This window comes from Erythrolamprus reginae, chromosome Z, assembly GCF_031021105.1.
Source record: "Erythrolamprus reginae isolate rEryReg1 chromosome Z, rEryReg1.hap1, whole genome shotgun sequence".
Lineage (NCBI taxonomy): Eukaryota > Metazoa > Chordata > Lepidosauria > Squamata > Dipsadidae > Erythrolamprus > Erythrolamprus reginae.
Genome location: NC_091963.1, coordinates 138,237,577 through 138,255,125, shown reverse-complemented (window position 1 = coordinate 138,255,125; position 17,549 = coordinate 138,237,577). Strand labels below are relative to the sequence as shown.

Below are 17,549 nucleotides of genomic sequence, written 5' to 3'. Positions count from 1 at the left end.
CTTTCTCACCTGCATAAGGGATTCTCAGGTATTCCAATGCTTCCAAACTTCCAAGCTTCGAGGATCAGTCAAGTCTATCTTCTGGAATCTTGTACAAGAAGCAATTTCTAGAGGAACTAGAAAAAAATGGTAAACTTAAAGCTTAACCAATATTCTTAATAGTTGTCAGAGCTGCACTGTGCCCTGAGAGAAGATCAGCAATAATATTCCAAAGGTGCATTTTCAGGAGCAACCGTACTTTCCTGTTTTTCTTTGAAGACATTTAGCTGCTCATCCAAAAAGCTTCTTCAGCTCTGACTGGATGGTGGGGAATCAGAGCTGAAGAAGCTTCAGGGATGAGAAGCGAAACATCTTCAAAGAAAAAACAGAAAGTCCGGTTGCCTCCTGAAAAAGCACTTTGGGGACCACCATAACCTGGATGACTGAGAATCTCCATAGACATCAACAAGAATAGAAATACTATCAGTTCGCGTAAATTGGTCAAAACCAGTAGCCTTTATTTAACTTCATTATTTATTAGTGATATTTATATGTTGGCCCATTCCAACAGGACTCTGGGTGGCTAAGAATAATCACAGTTAATAAAACAATGTAAAAATATGACAATAATAAAAGCAACAATGGATGTAAAATGCATAAAAACCCTAAATGCCATACATATACACAGTCATTCCAAATCCCAGGCCTGCCAGAAAAGCCAGGTCTTAACAGCTTTCCGGAAGACCAGTAGGGTGGGGATAGTACGGATCTCTGGAGGCAGTTGATAACTGGAGTATAAGATGCACCCAAATTTTCAGCCTCTTTTTTGGGGGGCGGGAGTGCATAGAAACATAGAAACATAGAAGACTGACGGCAGAAAAAGACCTCATGGTCCATCTAGTCTGCCCTTATACTATTTCCTGTATTTTATCTTACAATGGATATATGTTTATCCCAGGCATGTTTAAATTCCGTTACTGTGGATTTACCAACCACGTCTGCTGGAAGTTTGTTCCAAGGATCTACTACTCTTTCAGTAAAACAATATTTTCTGAAAGAGTAGTAGATCCTTGGAACAAACTTCTAATATTCCAAAAAATATGATAGCTACTTACATTTTTTAAATCTAATTCTTTTCTCTTCCTTTCCTTTGTTGTGGCCTGCTAGCTGCCAGCAGACTCAGACAATGAGATTGGGGAAGAACCAATTATTTCCGAGACCACCTTCTGCCGCACGAATCCCAGCGACCGGTGAGGTCCCAGAGAGTTGGCCTCCTTAGGGTCCTGTCGACCAAACAATGTCGGCTGGCGGGACCTAGGGGAAGAGCCTTCTCTGTGGCAGCCCCGACCCTCTGGAATCAGCTCCCCTCAGAGTCTTCCCCAGATTCCACGATTGGTTTGTTTATTTATTTATTTATTTATTTATTTAATTTATTTATTTAATTGGATTTGTATGCCACCCCTCTCCAAGGACATTTCCAGAGAGGAAGCTGTTTTCGGAGGCTACGAGGGTGGCCCAGAAAGTAATGCACCACATAATTTTCTTCAACGATTATTTATTGAACACAATGAAACTTACACACAAGAAAGAATGATGTTTCTTTTTCACTCCCTATTTTTCCACGTAATCTATGTCCCATTTATTTATTTATTAGAGTTGAAAGGGACCTTGCAGGTCATCAAGTCCAACCCCCTGCTTAAGCAGGAAATCCTACAGCCTCCCAGCCAAATGACAGTCCAATCTCCTCTTGAAAATGTCCAAAGTTGGGAAGTTCACAACTTCTACTGGCAGGCCGTTCTATTGGTTGATCACTCTGACCGTCAGGAAGTTCTTCCTTATTTTTAGGTTGATTCTCTCCTTGGTCAGCTTCCAACCCGTTGTTCCTTGTCTGGCACTCTGGTGTCCTGGAAAACGTTGTGACCCCTTCCTTTCTGTGGCAACCCATCAAGTACCTCTAGACTGCTATCATGTCCCCCCTGCCTCCCGTTCTATGGCCTTCCTCCAGTGAGACACCAGGGTGTGTATGCCCTGTCGGTACCATTCCTTGTTCTGATCATGAAGCCATTTCTGCACTGTGCAAATCACCTCTAATGGCCTCACCCTCTGTGCCCAGCGACTAACCGTACTTCTGTCGACTGCAGATTCTCCATAAACTGTACACAAATGTCTGTGAATGTTCCCAGCAGTTTCTTCCCCCGCCATGAGAAATTCAATGACGACACGCTGCTTGTAACGTACCTCACTTATTTTGAAACACTGCTGCAGCAATGTTATCAGTCTGAAGAAATGCATGTGTTCAGTTCTGGAGACCTCACCTACAAAAAGATATTGACAAAATTGAACGGGCCCAAAGACGGGCTACAAAAATTGTGGAAGATCTTAAGCATAAAATTTATTAGGAAAGACTTAATGAACTCAATCTGTACAATCTGGAGGACAGAAGGGAAAGGGGGGACATGACCGAAACATTTAAATATGATAAAGGGTTAAATAAGGTTCAGGAGGGAAGTGTTTTTAATAGGAAAGTGAACACTGAGGTTAGTTGGGGGAAAGATCAGAAGCAACATGAGAAAATATTATTTGACTGAAAGAGTAGTAGATGCTTGGAACAAACTTCCAGCTGACGTAGTTGGTAAATCCACACAGTAACTGAATTTAAACATGCCTGGGATAAACATATATCCATCCTAAAATAAAGGAAATAGTATAAGGGCAGACTAGATGGACCATGAGGTCTTTTTCTGCCATCACTCTTCTATGTTTCTGCTTCTATGTTTCTAAAAAAATCACGAACATTTCACATACACACACCCATTCTCTCGTGAGATTTTGCTTCCTGTGCATGCACAGAAGCAAAATTTTACCAGGATGCATGTAGGCGCCTGCCGGTCACCCATAGCTGTGCGTGCATCGCCATTTTTTCTACTGGTGCGCAGTGTGGTCCTACCAGTAAGGGACCCAATACTGTATGTACAAAGCTGTTAGGAGTAGAGAATAACTGAGAACAAGGAGTCGATTTGGGAAGCAAAGCACATGTGGATGCTGAATGGCCCCTCTCTGGCTGGGGAATAAGTAGAAGGAAAGAGGAGTGGTTGTCAAAGGAGACAACAGTTTGTATTTCTAAAGATTTTGCTCATTGTGTTTTGTGTCACAAAGACTGCTTGCCAGACCTTAATTTGCTGGGACCTCAGGGTCTTCCAATTATCACAAGAAACTGATAAGGTCTATTAGTGCAGTTAATTGTTTGAAGGACAATTCACAAAAGGTAAATAATGAGGGGGTTTTCATGACAAGGGGTCTGTTTCTTGCTAATGGTAAGGCTGGGTCAGAGCATCCTTTACCCCAAATTATCCCCTCCCTCCTACTTACTATCTTCCAAGCTAATTATAAGGTTTAGTAGTCCAAGCCTCATTTTACACTGCTGACTCAGAATTTTTAAAAAAAAAATCTCCCCAAGGCCAACAGATGGCTAGAACACAATTCTCTCCAGGCTGAACCTGAATATTGAGTACTGCAATGCTCTCTATGTGGGGCTGCCTCTTAAGAGTGTTTGGAGACTGGAAATCATGCAAAATGTAGCCATGTGAGTTATAATGAGGTTATCAAGATCTGCCAACATCTCAATATCACTCCGTGAGCTGCACTGGTTACCAATTGGTCTCCGGGCACAATTCAAAGTGCTGGTGATGACCTATAAAGCCCTACATGGCTTAGGAACAGATTATTTTCGGGACCGCCTTCTGCCTCGTGTATCCCAGCGGCCGGTTAGGTCCCACAGAGTTGGCCTTCTCCAGGTCCCGTCGACGAAACAATGTCGTTTGGCGGGACATAGGGGAAGAGCCTTCTCTGTGGCGGCCCCAGCCCTCTGGAACTAGCTCCCCCCAGATATCAGAGTTGCCCCCACCCTCCTTGCCTTTCGTAAGCTCCTTAAAACCCACCTCTGTTGTCAGGCATGGGGGAATTGAAATTTTCCCTTCCCCCTAGGCTTATAGAATTTATACATGGTATGCTTGTATGTATGCTTGGTTCTTTAAATTGGGGTTTTTTAGATTATTTTTAATATTAGATTTGATTACATTGTCTTTTTTATTGTTGTTAGTCGCCCCGAGTCTTCGGAGAAGGGCGGCATACAAATCAAATCAAATCGATCGATCGATCGATCAATCGATCAATCAATAGCCTTCTCTGTGGTGGCCCCAGCCAGTAGGAACGAACTCCCTCCGGAGATACATACCGCCCCCTCCCTCCTGGTCTTTCGTAAAGCTCTGAAGACCTGCCTTTGCCGGCAGGTATGAGGACCCTGAGCGATGAGATTGTCTCCAACAAATATTATGAATGATTGAATCTGATGAGTGTGTATGTCTGTATATGGCGTTTTAACACTCTTAGCAATCTATATCAATCAGTTTTTTAAAGTAAATTAGATTTCTTTTATGTGTTGTTCTATTTATGATATTGTACGCCGCCCCGAGTCGCTGTGAGAAGGGCAGCATAGAAATCTAATAAATAAATAAACTTACTAAGAACAAGTAGTCATTAACTTACAACCGTTCTTTTAATAACGCGATCATCTTTTGCAACCTTGTGGAGAGCAAAATCAATGGGGAAGACAGATTCACTTAACAACCATGTTATTAATTTAACAACTATGGTAATTCGCTTAACAACTGTCTCACTTGGTCACAGAAATTTTGGGCCCCATTGTGGTTGTAAGTCGAGGACTACCTGTGCCTTGTAGCCTGCATACTAAGAACAATTGTGGTGCACGTATAAAGATGTTAGTCTAATACTTACCCACAGAAGCCCCTGGGCGACTTTAGACCAGTTATTCTCTACAGAATTGATTTGCATAAAAGGAAGTAGCTCTATACACATTGCTTTGATTTCCTTTACAAAGGGCGGGATATAAATTGTACCAATAAATAGAAATTTTTTTGAAAGAAAATAGAAATCATCCCATTGGTCAATTTTTTTAAAAAAAATTATTTATTTTGTATACTGTTTGATCAGTAGGTCTTAATATCTATGGAGGTTGTCAATCATCTGGTCAGGGCTGTCCCAATGGTGCTTTTTCAAAAGTCAGCTATACTTTCTTTGTTTTTCCTTCCGTTCAGTTCAGTTCAGAACTGAAGAAGCTTTTTGGAGGAGGAAAAACAAAGGAAGTCCACTTGCTTTTTGAAAAAGCAACTTTGGGACACAATAGGTAGATTGCAAATTTCCTGCATCACAATCCTGCAAGTAAAAGATCTGGCTTGCAACAACAACAAAAAATCTAGACTATCACCAATTAGCATCCATGAGACATAAAAAGCTACCATATGTCTTTGCTGCCCCCAGCTGGATTTTTGCAGGAGAGATATGGTCATCCTAAACTCATGATGGTGGAAGTCGCACGCAGAGCCATCTCTCTGGACACACGAGCCATCGCCCATTATTCTTCTGGGTTCTGGCACACCAGCCAACTGGTCTTTTAGCTTTAGAGCTTTTCATGAGCCAAGGTACACAGCATTTTCCATCAATTCGGTCTAAACCAGGAATGCTTGCATATTCAATTCCATCTTTTTAAAGACTTTTTTAAAAGTCTTTAAAAAGATGGAATTATTATTTTTATAAATAATTTTATAATATTATAATAATAATATTGATATTACTATTATATTATTTTTATAAATAACTCAAGGCAGCAACATGCCTAATACAGGTAGTCTTCAATTTGCAACCATAATTGTCCCCCCAAATTTCTGTTGCTAAGCAAGACAAGATATTGTTTTTTGCTTAGGGATGGGGTTCACATAATTCACTTGCCAATCTGCCCAGAAACACCAAAAAATGTGAGCATGGGCGTGCTCACATCGCCCCACACACACCTCATCTGCACTTGCGCAAAAACTTCTACACATGTGTTTGACTCACACACACTGCTTGAAAATGTGGCAGCACTCAAAGACACACCTCCCCCCTCAGTGTCAGCTGCACTAATCACCTGAGCTTAAAAAACAAGATAATATAGGACAAGAATACCTTCGTAACCGCCTTCTGTCACACAAATCCCAGCGACCAATTAGGTCCCACAGAGTTGGCCTTCTCCGGGTTCCGTCGACAAAACAATGTCGTCTGGCGGGACCCAGGGGAAGAGCCTTCTCTGTGGTGGCCCCGGCCTTCTGGAACCAACTCCCCCCGGAGATTAGGACTGCCCCCACCGTCCTTGCCTTCCGTAAACTCCTGAAAACCCACCTATATTGCCAGGCATGAGGAAATTGATTCCCTTGACTGTCCTGCTTTATGTATGGTTATGATTGTATGATTGTTTTTAAATAAGGGTTTTTATAACTGTTTGTTTTTAACAGTTAGATTTGTACACTGTATTGTTGTTGGAAACCGCTCCGAGTCTTCGGAGAGGGGCGGCATACAAATCTAAATAATAATAATAATAACAACAACAACAACAACAACGAACGGAGGGGGCAGCAGGGCAGGGCCAATCAGATGTTGCATTTGCCAGTTCTCGGAACTGCTCAAAATGGCTGTTAACGGTTCGGCCAAACTGGTCTGAACCAACTAAATACCACCTCTGGTTTTGCTCCATTTTACAACCTTTTGTGCCAGAAGTGAATCACTGCACTTACTAAGTTAGCAATATGGTTGTTAAGTGAATCCGGCTTCCCCATTAACTTTGCTTGTGAGAAGGTCGCAAAAGGCGATGCGACCCCAGGAAAATGCAAACATCATAAATACCAGCTGGTTTCAAACATTCAAATTTTGATCATGTGACCATGAGGGATGCTTCAAAGGTCAGAAGTGTGAAAAATAGTCATGTCAGGTTTTTTTCAGTGCTGTTGTAACAGTCGCTAAATATATGGTTGTAAGTTGAAAAATATCTATACTCCTTTCTCTGCCTATTTTCTTCACAAAAGCCACCCTGTGATGTGAATTGGGCTGAGAGGAAATGACTGGCCTAATATCAGATGATTTTTCGTGCCTGAGGCAGGATTAGAACTCAGTATCTCCTAGTTTCTAGCCTACTGCCTTAACCACTAGACCAGGGGTAGGCAAAGTTGGCTCTTCTATGACTTGGGGACTTCAACTCCCAGAATTCCTGAACCAATCATGCAAGATCAGGAATTCTGGGAGTTGAAGTCCACATGTCATAGAAGAGCCAACTTTGTTTGCACTAGACCAATCTGGCCTTAAATAATAAATCTTCCTTGGATAATCCAATTCCCTCAGCTTAAGCAACTCAAAATAGCAAAAAAAAAGTCCTCTGCAAAACACATGCACAAAGTCAAGTCAGTCAACTCTACAAAGCAAATACAGTTAAGAAGATTGTCCTCTTTCCTGCTTGTGTTTTAGGGGGTTATTCTTAAAAGAGAACTGCTGCAGCCGAGATCTGTTGGAAGCTTCCTCTCTAGAAGAACCAACTCCAAATAACAAAGGCATACCCAATTTTTAAGACTGGAAATAAAAGCAGATAAATTCAATTTACCCTCATTAAGAGTTACAGAAAATGGTTCTCAATAGTGCCATGAATGAATGAGAATTAGAAGCTAACTGGGACAATTTCTCAACTTTGGCAACTTTCAGATCTGCATGTATGCAGCAGTTTGACTGGCTACTGCTAGGGAATTCTAAGGAGTTGAAGTCCAGGTATCTTAAGGGGACCAAGGCTGAGAAACATTGATCTGAGGAGACAACAAGGGCAGTTACACAAAGTTTAATTAGATTACATTAGCCATTATATTCTTGCCCCCTGGCCCATGACTGAGAGAAACTGATTGAATGAGAATCACTGTTTTTTTAGGGGTTTTAGTTTTAGATTATATATTTAATATTTAATATATTTAGATTATATATTTAATAATTGGACCTGAAATGCTATGTATTGTTTTATTACAGTATATGTTGTGAGCTGCCCCGAGTCCTTGGACATGGGCGGCATAAAAGTACAAACAAACAAACAAACAAACAAATAAATAAAATCCTTAAAACCACTAAAAATAACAGAATGTCTGTAATCAAGTAACCATCTTTAGTGGATAAAGTGAACTCCTTTTATGATGGGGGGGGGGGTGTAAATTATCCAACACAGCCTCTGTGGGACTTAAAATAGACTCCAGCCCCACTTTGCAAGCAGAGGAAACAAAAATCAATCAAGCTGTCTCAGGGAAGAACAGCAATCATAAAAAGGATTAGAAGAGATAAAGGCAAACAGACCAAGAGTCAGTCCTTCCCTGAATTTTGGATTACTAGACCCATGAACATAGTTCCCTCTAAGCTGAGCAGTGAGCAATCGCTCACTTAAAAATCATCATCAACTCAGAGTTTTCCAAACCTGCCCAGAAGCCGAGAGGGAAAGAGTGAGAGGGAAGGAGAGAGAGAAGAAGAGAGGAAGAGAGAGAAACAGATAGAAAAAAGAGAGGAAGGAAAAGAGAAAGAAAAAGAATGGAAGGAAGAGAGAAAGAAAATCAAAATCTAGTTTGAAACTAGCTCAACTATTTAAGTGGCATTTTGATATTGATAGAGTTGCCCTATTATGAGCTCACTGTTATAGACACACAGTACAATATTTTATTTTGAAATTCTCTGAGGCAAAACAGGGTGGGTTTTTTATTTATTTATTTGTTTGTTTGTTTGTTTGTTTATTCATTCATTCATTCATTCATTCATTATTTCTGTGCCGCCCAGTCCCGAAGGGACTGCCGCTCAGACACTATACTTTTCCGCCCCCCCCCCCCAAAAAAAAAAATTAGAGGGAACACTGCCCATGAACTTATGTTTTACTTATGTTTATACAAAGTAGGCAGAGAGGTAAATGTCCAAAAATAAAATGCAGGATTTGCCAAATTGCAAGAGCTTCACTGATCATGGAGCAAAGAAAGCAATGCTACAGAAGCTAGTATCCTAAAAAAAAAATTGGGTTGCAATTTTTAAATTATTTCCAAGTAAATGTATAAATTTCAACAGCAAAGAAAAACCACAGATAGAAAGAAAAAAGGGGGAGGGGGAAAGGAAAGCAAGCAAGAATTTTAAGGAGGTCACCAAGCAAATGCTTATAAATGCTTGTAATCCCAAAGAGTTTATAGAATTGTGGTGTGCACTCATTTCAGTTAAAGTTAAAGCAACATACTTCACAAACACCAAAAGCCTTCTAAAACTTAATAAAAACTTCGGAATCCATACAGGGTAGAAACGAAATAACCTTAGACACATACTCTCAATTACTATCAAATACAAAATTCTCTAAGCAATAGTGAAAAACGTTGGGGGGGGGCAAAAAGAGTTGGTCTATTAAGCGCCCCCCACCTCCCATGCACGGACCGGTCCCTGTTCACCAAGAACAAACAACTCATACCTAGGCAACCTTGCAGATTCCAGCAACGTCAGAAACTGCTCCCAAATTTTTTTTCTGTCCGTTTGTTGGGTCATGTCGTTCCACCCCTTAATTATTCCTCGGCACTGAAGTCAAGGACAAAAACACAGGTTACAAATCCCCTCGGCAAACTACGCAACCGGGAAAGAGAGAAAGAAGGATCCTTAATCCGTGCTAAAAGAACCGTTTCTAATCTCCTCCTTTTGCCAACTTTTCTTACAAACGTCGCCACCGAGAAACCAGCCCTATTGTTTTCTTCGCAACTTAACCAAGGGGAGTTCCGCCCCGACGAGACAGCCTTCTAGGCCAAACACCCACTACCACCACCACGTTGCAAATAAATAATAATAATAATAATGTACCCATTTCTCAGCTCTTCCAAAAGACTCCAATCTGACCCTTGCAGCTGCTCTGGCCCAAGATTGCACCGCTTTGCGGAGATGCATCCCGGGGATATCCCCTCCCCTCCCCAATTCTTGCAAACTAGCCCCCTCCTCTCTTTTCTTCCTCTCCCTCCCACCCCCCACCCACCCCCACGACCAGCCCTCCCCCAAAGCACCGCTCGATGCAGCCACCGATCTCCGCTCACCCGCAAGCAGGCTCAGGGTGACTGGGAGAGCGCGGAGGAAGTGCTTTTGGCAGCGCAGCTCCCCTCTTCCGCCGCTGCAGACTGCGAGGGGGAAGGAGCCCTTCTCTATGGTGTTTTAACCATTTCCCCCTTAAAGAGGCAGCGGACGGGTCGGCAGGACACGCCGCTCCGAGAACCACCGAAGCCGGGTCCGTGAGTCGTGCACAGCCGCCCGAGCGCCTGGCCTGTGCAAGACTCACCGCTCGGGCTGCCGTGGTGCGCGGATCCGAGAATGCTAAGGAATGATGATGCGTAAAATTATTATTTATTAGATTTGTATGCCGCCCTTCTTCGAATATATAATAATATAATATATGCATCGTGCTCCTTTAATACATACTAGTCTCCTTTAATTTTCAAATTCAGCCAAACATGTGAGACATACATACACACACACACACACACACACATTAAAGCAGCACGAAGCTAACAACTTCAGCCCGATGATGGTGAATGTGATTTCACCGAAACGTCGCATAGACACTCAAAATATTACACGGGGTAAAACCGAACTCAGAACACTCTACATATATATATATTATAATATTTATATATTATAATAGATAATAATATAATAATATATTATAATATATATTATATATGTGTGTGTTCGCCCTAGAACAAGGACAGAAACACCAGCCTGAAACACCAGTGGGACCTCGTCGAAACGTCGCCAGAAATTTCCAAATCTTACACGGGAAGAAACCCGAATATACCAAGACCATCATACCTGTACCCGTGAAAGTCTACGAAAACAAATACATATATACAGTACAGTATATATAAACATAGGAGATTGACAGCAGAAAAAGACCTCATGGTCCATCTAGTCTGCCCTTAAACTATTCCCTCTATTTTATCTTAGGCTGGATATATGTTTATCCCAGGCATGTTTAAATTCAGTGACTGTGGATTTACCTACCACATCTGCTGGAAGTTTGTTCCAAGCATCTGCTACTCTTTCAGTGAAATATTTTCTCACCTTGCTTCTGATCTTTTCCCCCAACTACCCTCAGTGTTCACTTTCCTATTAAAAACACTTCCCTCCTGAAACTTATTTAACCCTTTCACATATTTAAATGTTTCTATCATGTCCGTCCCCCCCCCCTTTCCCTTCTGTCCTGCAGACTATACAGATTGAGTTAATTAAGTCTTTCCCCATAAGTTTTATGCTTAAGATCTTCCATAGTTTTCTGGCTGTGAAAATCCGTTAAAAGGAAATAACTTACCTTGTGGGAGCTTCATCGCTGGAAGGGTTCAAGAAAAAGCCGGACTCCCAGCTATCAGAAAATTTATACGGGTCTCCTGAGTGGGCGGGGTGGGGGTTGGACTGGATGACCTACAAAGTGTCTTCCAACTTGTTAAGGGAGTGAAAGCATTCGCCAATCGGTGGCAAGCCTCGTGGGAAGGGACCTGGCGGGCATTGATAAGATCTTCACTCCAGAGCAAATTTAGTGCCGACGCTTTTTGTCGTTTCCTACCCAAATCCAAATGAGAAGGTTTGCAACACTCTGTCAGTTCTCCATTCGAAGCTGCTACAGGTGGCACACATTCACCGACCTTGGCTGCTCTCAAGACAAGCTAAGAAAGGTCAGATCAATATCTAGAACATCATCAGGAGATCCTGGAACCCTACCATATAAACGGTTCTCCAAAGCGCCCAAGCTATTCTCCAAAGTACCTGAGGGAAGAAGGAATGGATGGAAACTAACAACAGAGTTGGAAGGGACCTTGGAGGTCTTCTAGTCCAACCCCCTGCTTAGGCAGGAAACCCTACACTACTTCAGACAGATAGTTATCCAACATCTTCTTTAAAACTTCCAGTGTTGAAGCATTCATAACCTCTGGAGGCAAGCTGTTCCACTGACTAATTGTTCTGTCAGGAAATTTCTTAGTTCTAAGTTACTTCTCTCCTTGTTTAGTTTCCACCCATTACTTCTTGTTCTATCCTCAGGTGCTTTGGAGAATAGGTTGACTCCTTCTTTGTGGCAAGGAATTAAGCAAGGAAATAAATCAACTTAGAAATAAGGAATTTCCCGATAGTTGGAAAAATTAATCAGTGGAACAACTTGACTCCAGAAATTGTAGGTGCTCCAACACTGGAAGTTTTTAAGAAGAGATTGTCTGAAATGATATAGGGTTTCCTGCCTAAGCAGGGAAATGGACTAGAAGACCTCTAAGGTCCCTTCAAATTCTGTTTTTCTATTCTATTCTATTCTGTTCTATTCTATTGCAATTGACTATTCTTATTATTTTACAGTTGCCTAAGTACCAGAAGCAATATACAGTGTTCCCTCAATTTTCGCAGGTTCAAACTTCGTGAAAAGTCTATACTACGGTTTTTCAAAAATATTAATTAAAAAATACTTCGCGGGTTTTTTCCCTATACAGTACCACGGTTTTTCCCACCCGATGATGTCATATGTCATCGCCAAACTTTCGTCTGCCTTTAATAAATATTTTTTTAATAAACTTTAATAAATAAACATGGTGAATAATAATCTGAATGGTTGCTAAGGGAATGGAAAATTGCAATTTAGTGGTTTAAATTGTTAAGGGAAGGCTTGTGACACTGTTCATAGCCAAAAATAGTGTATTTACTTCCGCATCTCTACTTCGCGGAAATTCGACTTTTGCGGGCAGTCTCGGAACGCATCCCCCGCAAAAAGCGAGGGAACACTGTATAGATCAGGTTTTGAACCATATCAATGCCATCAGGCTGTTGGATTTCTGGCTGTTATCACATATGACAGAGCTAAAGCAGAGATGGTTTCCTGGAGACAGGATCTGCCGAATCTCCTGTTTGACTGGGTTCATGCACCAAGCTGAACCATAATTTAACTCTGGTTTGTTGGAACAAAAAAAATCACACCAGACTAAACTATATTTAAACCTAAGGCTTGGGATTAGCCTTTCAATCTGGTCCTCTTTGTTTATCCGTGGGCAAAACCTATTTTTACCATGTGATCATGATATAGTACCGCTTATTTTTCCATTTTTGAGTGTTAAAAACTGCTGCACTTTGAATATGTATCCCCAGGCTGTATGTATATGGAGCAACTAATTTGTAATTACACCATCCCACCCATAAGCACATTCTCAAAGAGCATTTAATGATATTTTTACTTGATAAACAGTTTGCCTTTACACCAATACCAAGGATCTCCAAGCCCCGATGTTTTGCCAAAATCCCTGTTTGATTCTGCCCCTAATGTTTTCCTCACTGCATTTGCAAATGTGGCAAGAAAAGTCGTAAAATGGAGCAAACTCACATAACATTTCTTGCTTAACAATATAAGGACTTCTTGTATCGCCCTGGGCATCATTAGATGGGAGCTCTGTTTGGCATTCTTCCAACAGCCATTGCAAATAGGAATTGCTGGAGGGTAGTTATGTTACCCTGCGTTAGTGGATTTTCTGATGTAGCACCGTGTGCCTTCTTGATGAATAGGTGAGACAGATGCTCACCTGCACAGGTTTAGGGTTGCAAAATATGTGAACGAACCCCAAAGATTTTGAAATGGTTTCTCTTCAGGATGGAGCTCTCATGAAAGACCACTAGTATAGCCATGAAGAAACAAATCAAAATGTTTTGCAAAAGCTACAGTGGTTAAAAGTCCAGTACTGCAAGCTGCTTCTGCTACCTGCAATTTGGCAGTTCAAATCTTACCAGGCTCAAGGTTGACTCAGCCTTCCATCTTTCCCCCAGATGTGTAAAGTGAGGACCCCAATTGTTGGAGCCAATATGCTGACTCTGTAAACTGCTTAGAGAGGGTTGTAAAGCATTGTAACACGGTACTGTATTTTTGGAGGAATAAGAGACCTTTTTCCTCCCTAAAAGAGGCTGATAATTTGGGTGTATCTTATACTCTGAATATAACTCCCATCCACCCCCAATTAGCTGCTAATGATCTTTCCAGCTCTGACCTTGAAGGCTCTTTCATTGTTTGTGAATGTGTTCCAACCCCTAAATCTTTGCAGGGTTCTTTTCATTGGTCTAACTTGCTCCAAATGTTTCTTTCCAGCTCTAACCAGGTACTAACGATCTTCCCAGCTCTTCCCAGCTTGCAAGGCTCTTTCATTGTTACTCTCTTCGAATAAGGCTTTTTTAAAGCCCTAACCAGGGAATAAAATAATGTGCTTGAAGATGACCAGATTAAGGACACTAGCCAGATGAATAATCTGGTAAGCAGATTCTTTTCTGTATTTTCCTCCCCCAAAACTAAGGTGCGTCTTATATTACAGTGCGTCTTATACTCTGAAAAATATTGTTATTGCTATTATAGGTTTTCTGGTTAGATGCTATGATCGCATATTGTTTCATACAATTCATCCTTTAATGTTTTAGGTCAGCTTTAGCCCTCCTACATCTTCCAGAAAAGTAGCGGAAATGAAACAAAAAAACTTTTTTTCTTTATTTTTCTTGAATGTAAATAACTAGCCCAGAGACATCATTGTTCAGAAATACAAAACGTGCATTCTTCTCCATTTGGCTAAAACTGGAGAGAATTTACAGTAGATTAAGCCCAAACTAAGAGTAATTTCATTAATGACCTCTGGCTCTACTAACAAAGAAAGCTGGGGAGAAACAGTATGTAATACAGAAATATTATTGTTGGTTGCTCCTCCAGTATCTTTTTTATAATTCTCAAAAACTCAAAAAACCACATTTGCATAAAGAACAAACAGTGGTTGGGGAAGGGTGGCACTGCATAGACAAATAATGCCTTTTCATTCATTTTCCTGTACACAGAAGAAGAAAAAAACCCCTGCAATTTCCCCAACCCTTGGGATAACAGTTACAGCATAGACTTACAATCTGTGCAAACAGGAAAGAAAAGAGGCTCTCAATGTGCATTCTGCATTAGGATCCCTATTGCAGGAAGTATTTTGTATGGGACACTTATCCCTGTTCACAGCACTCATTCCAGAGTTCTCAGCTTTTTGGCTTGGTGAACAATCAGAGGTGGTGGCAACGTGGAAAGGGGGCTGGTTTCGTACGAGTGTGCATGCACACTGCTTTCACAAATGCAGCTTTGTGTATGCACACACGCTCACCCACTACTTCTGCAGCCCCGTTCCAAATGGGCTGCAACCCAGCACTGGATCACGAACCAAGGATTGGGGACGCCTGACATATTCAGTCTGCAAAAACCTACACAATCAGTAGAGGTCAACAAGGAGATATAGAAAACTCTTTGCTGCCACCCAGTGGTCATGTGGATGTTACACTCCAGTTATGAAATGTTGACCAAACATCCCTGTAAAACTGAGTCTATATTTATTCAATACTAGATATCGGAAAAGTCTCTGGCATTCATGAATTTTCTGACTGAATGCATCCAGGTTCTTTTCTCCGTTTGATAGGACTGCCAGCCAGGTTCTTAGAGGTGACCTATGACAACCTTATATTCCCTCCCATTCTGATGGGAGAAAATAACATTAAAACTTGAGTCACCTGGGCAATGCAGGTTCTCTAATCAGGGGTCTCCCACTGGCATCTAAATGTGAGGCCAAGCATGAACCAAAAACAAAATCAGAACAGAATCTGGTACCACTGCCTGTTCCTTGAATTATTGGAGGATGAACCTGACCTAAATCTTTGGATTAGAAAACTATATACAAATTATTACAAGTGGGGGTGGGGGGAGCATCTACATTTTTTTTTAGCTAGCTGTCATCTTTTTCCTTTTTGCCTCTCCTGAAATAATGCTTCCTCAGGTCCAAAGATAAATATTTCCTCAGCAGCAAAATTTAAATTTGTCATCCACCCCACATCCCAGTCAAAGTCACAAATCAAAGCAACTTGGGCCAATCTAGGCCAGGGGTCAGCAACCTGCAGCTCCAGAGCCGCATGTGGCTTTTAATCCCACTGCTGCAGCTCTCTCCTTTCATCCGCCTGCTGCCTTGTCTCTTGCAATTTATTTATTTATTTTATTTTATTATTTTATTTATTTAAATTTGTATGCCGCCCAACTCCCGAGGGACTCTTAGGTCTCACGGGCACTTCTTCTAGCCCTTGTTGGTGTTGGGCATCTCTTGGTCACTTGGGGGGAGACACGTGACCTGCTCTCTGCCCCGAGACACTGGCCCATCCCAGCTGTCACCGCCGCTGTTGCTGCCTTCATGGTGCTCCCGCGGCTCTCAACAAGGCCTTGTGCAGCACAGTGACAATTAGCACGCTTCACAATGGGGGGAGACCTCCTCCTGCTCCTGGAGCCCATTACAGTGTGAAGCCACAATGCAACCCTGCCTATTCGCCACTGGCAACAACAGCGACGTCAGTTCAGGGCAGGCCAATATCTCAGGGCAGAAACGTGCGTTTCCCTGAGCAACCGAGGTGCCTCCAGCACCAACAAAGGTCAGAAGTGGACACCCGCTGTTTTCTGCTGCAGTCTGTCCGGGAGCGAGACCCTGCTAGAGATAGAGGCGCCGGAGAATTAGAATCCAAGCAACAGAGAAAGAGACAGAGAGACAGATACAGAGACACAGAGAAAAAGGAGACAGAGACACAGAGAGAGACAGAGAAAGATACAGAGACAGAAATAGAGAGACACATAGAAAGAGACAGAGACAAAGAGAGATGAGACAGAGATAGATAGAGAGATACAGACAGAGAAAAAGGAGACAGAGACATAGAGACAGACAGAGAGACAGAGAAAGAGAAATACAGAGACAGAAACAGAGAGAGACAGAAACAGAGACAGAGAGAGACAAGGGACGGACAGAGAAATACAGAGAGAGAGAGATAGACAGATAGAGACACAGAGAAAAAGGAGACAGACACAGAGAGAGACGGACAGAAAGAGAGAAATAGAGACAGAAACAGAGAGAGGCAGGGACAAAGACAGAGAGACAAGACACACACAGAGACAGAGAACACCGGGAGCCAATAATTTAGCCACCGGTGTGACTGGATGAGTGTCGTCAACTCAATGTCCCCCACCCACACACCAAGTCACATGACACTCTGCCCAGCCATATAATTAGGGCAGAGGACCTGTTATTAAATTATTTGCTCCCCCCCTTCCTAGTTATCTTTTACCATATGTGGCCTTGGCTTTATCTTCCTCTGTCTCTATCTTCCTTCCTGCCTCTCTGCGTGTCTTGTCTCTCTGTCTCTCTCATCTTTTTCTTTTGTATGGGAAATGGGTTCAAAGGGCTCTTTGAGTGTTTAAGGTTGCAGACCCCTCAACTAGACCATCCATGTCAAGTATTTCAAGCCCAATGTAACCAAGACTTCCTGAAGTTTTATTTGCCCACAACTGTTTTTCACTAGTCAAAATAGGTTACAATAGTACAGTGATACCTTGTCTTACGAACTTAATTGGTTCCAGGACGAGGTTCGTAAGGTGAAGGTTCGTAAGGCGAAACAATGTTTCCCATGGGAATCAATGGAAAAGCGATTAATGCGTGCAAGCCCAAAATTCACCCCTTTTGCGAGCTGAAGCGCCCGTTTTTGCGCTGCTGGAATTCCCCTGAGGCTCCCCTCCATGGGAAACCCCACCTCCGGACTTCTGCGTTTTTGCGATGCTGCAGGGGAATCCCAGCAGGGAAATCCCAGCATCGCAAAAA

The 17,549-nt window shown here is 42.1% G+C and overlaps 1 protein-coding gene across 1 annotated transcript in view; it reads right to left on the bottom strand.

The window, feature by feature from the left end:
* ZNF629 (zinc finger protein 629) overlaps positions 1 to 17,549 on the bottom strand; it is a 46,375-nt gene that overhangs the window by 9,859 nt on the left and 18,967 nt on the right. Inside the window, exon 6 of the mRNA XM_070728576.1 lies at positions 11,204 to 11,313. Within this exon, the coding sequence (XP_070584677.1) occupies positions 11,204 to 11,313 (110 nt within the window). The remainder of the gene's footprint in view (positions 1 to 11,203; positions 11,314 to 17,549) is intronic.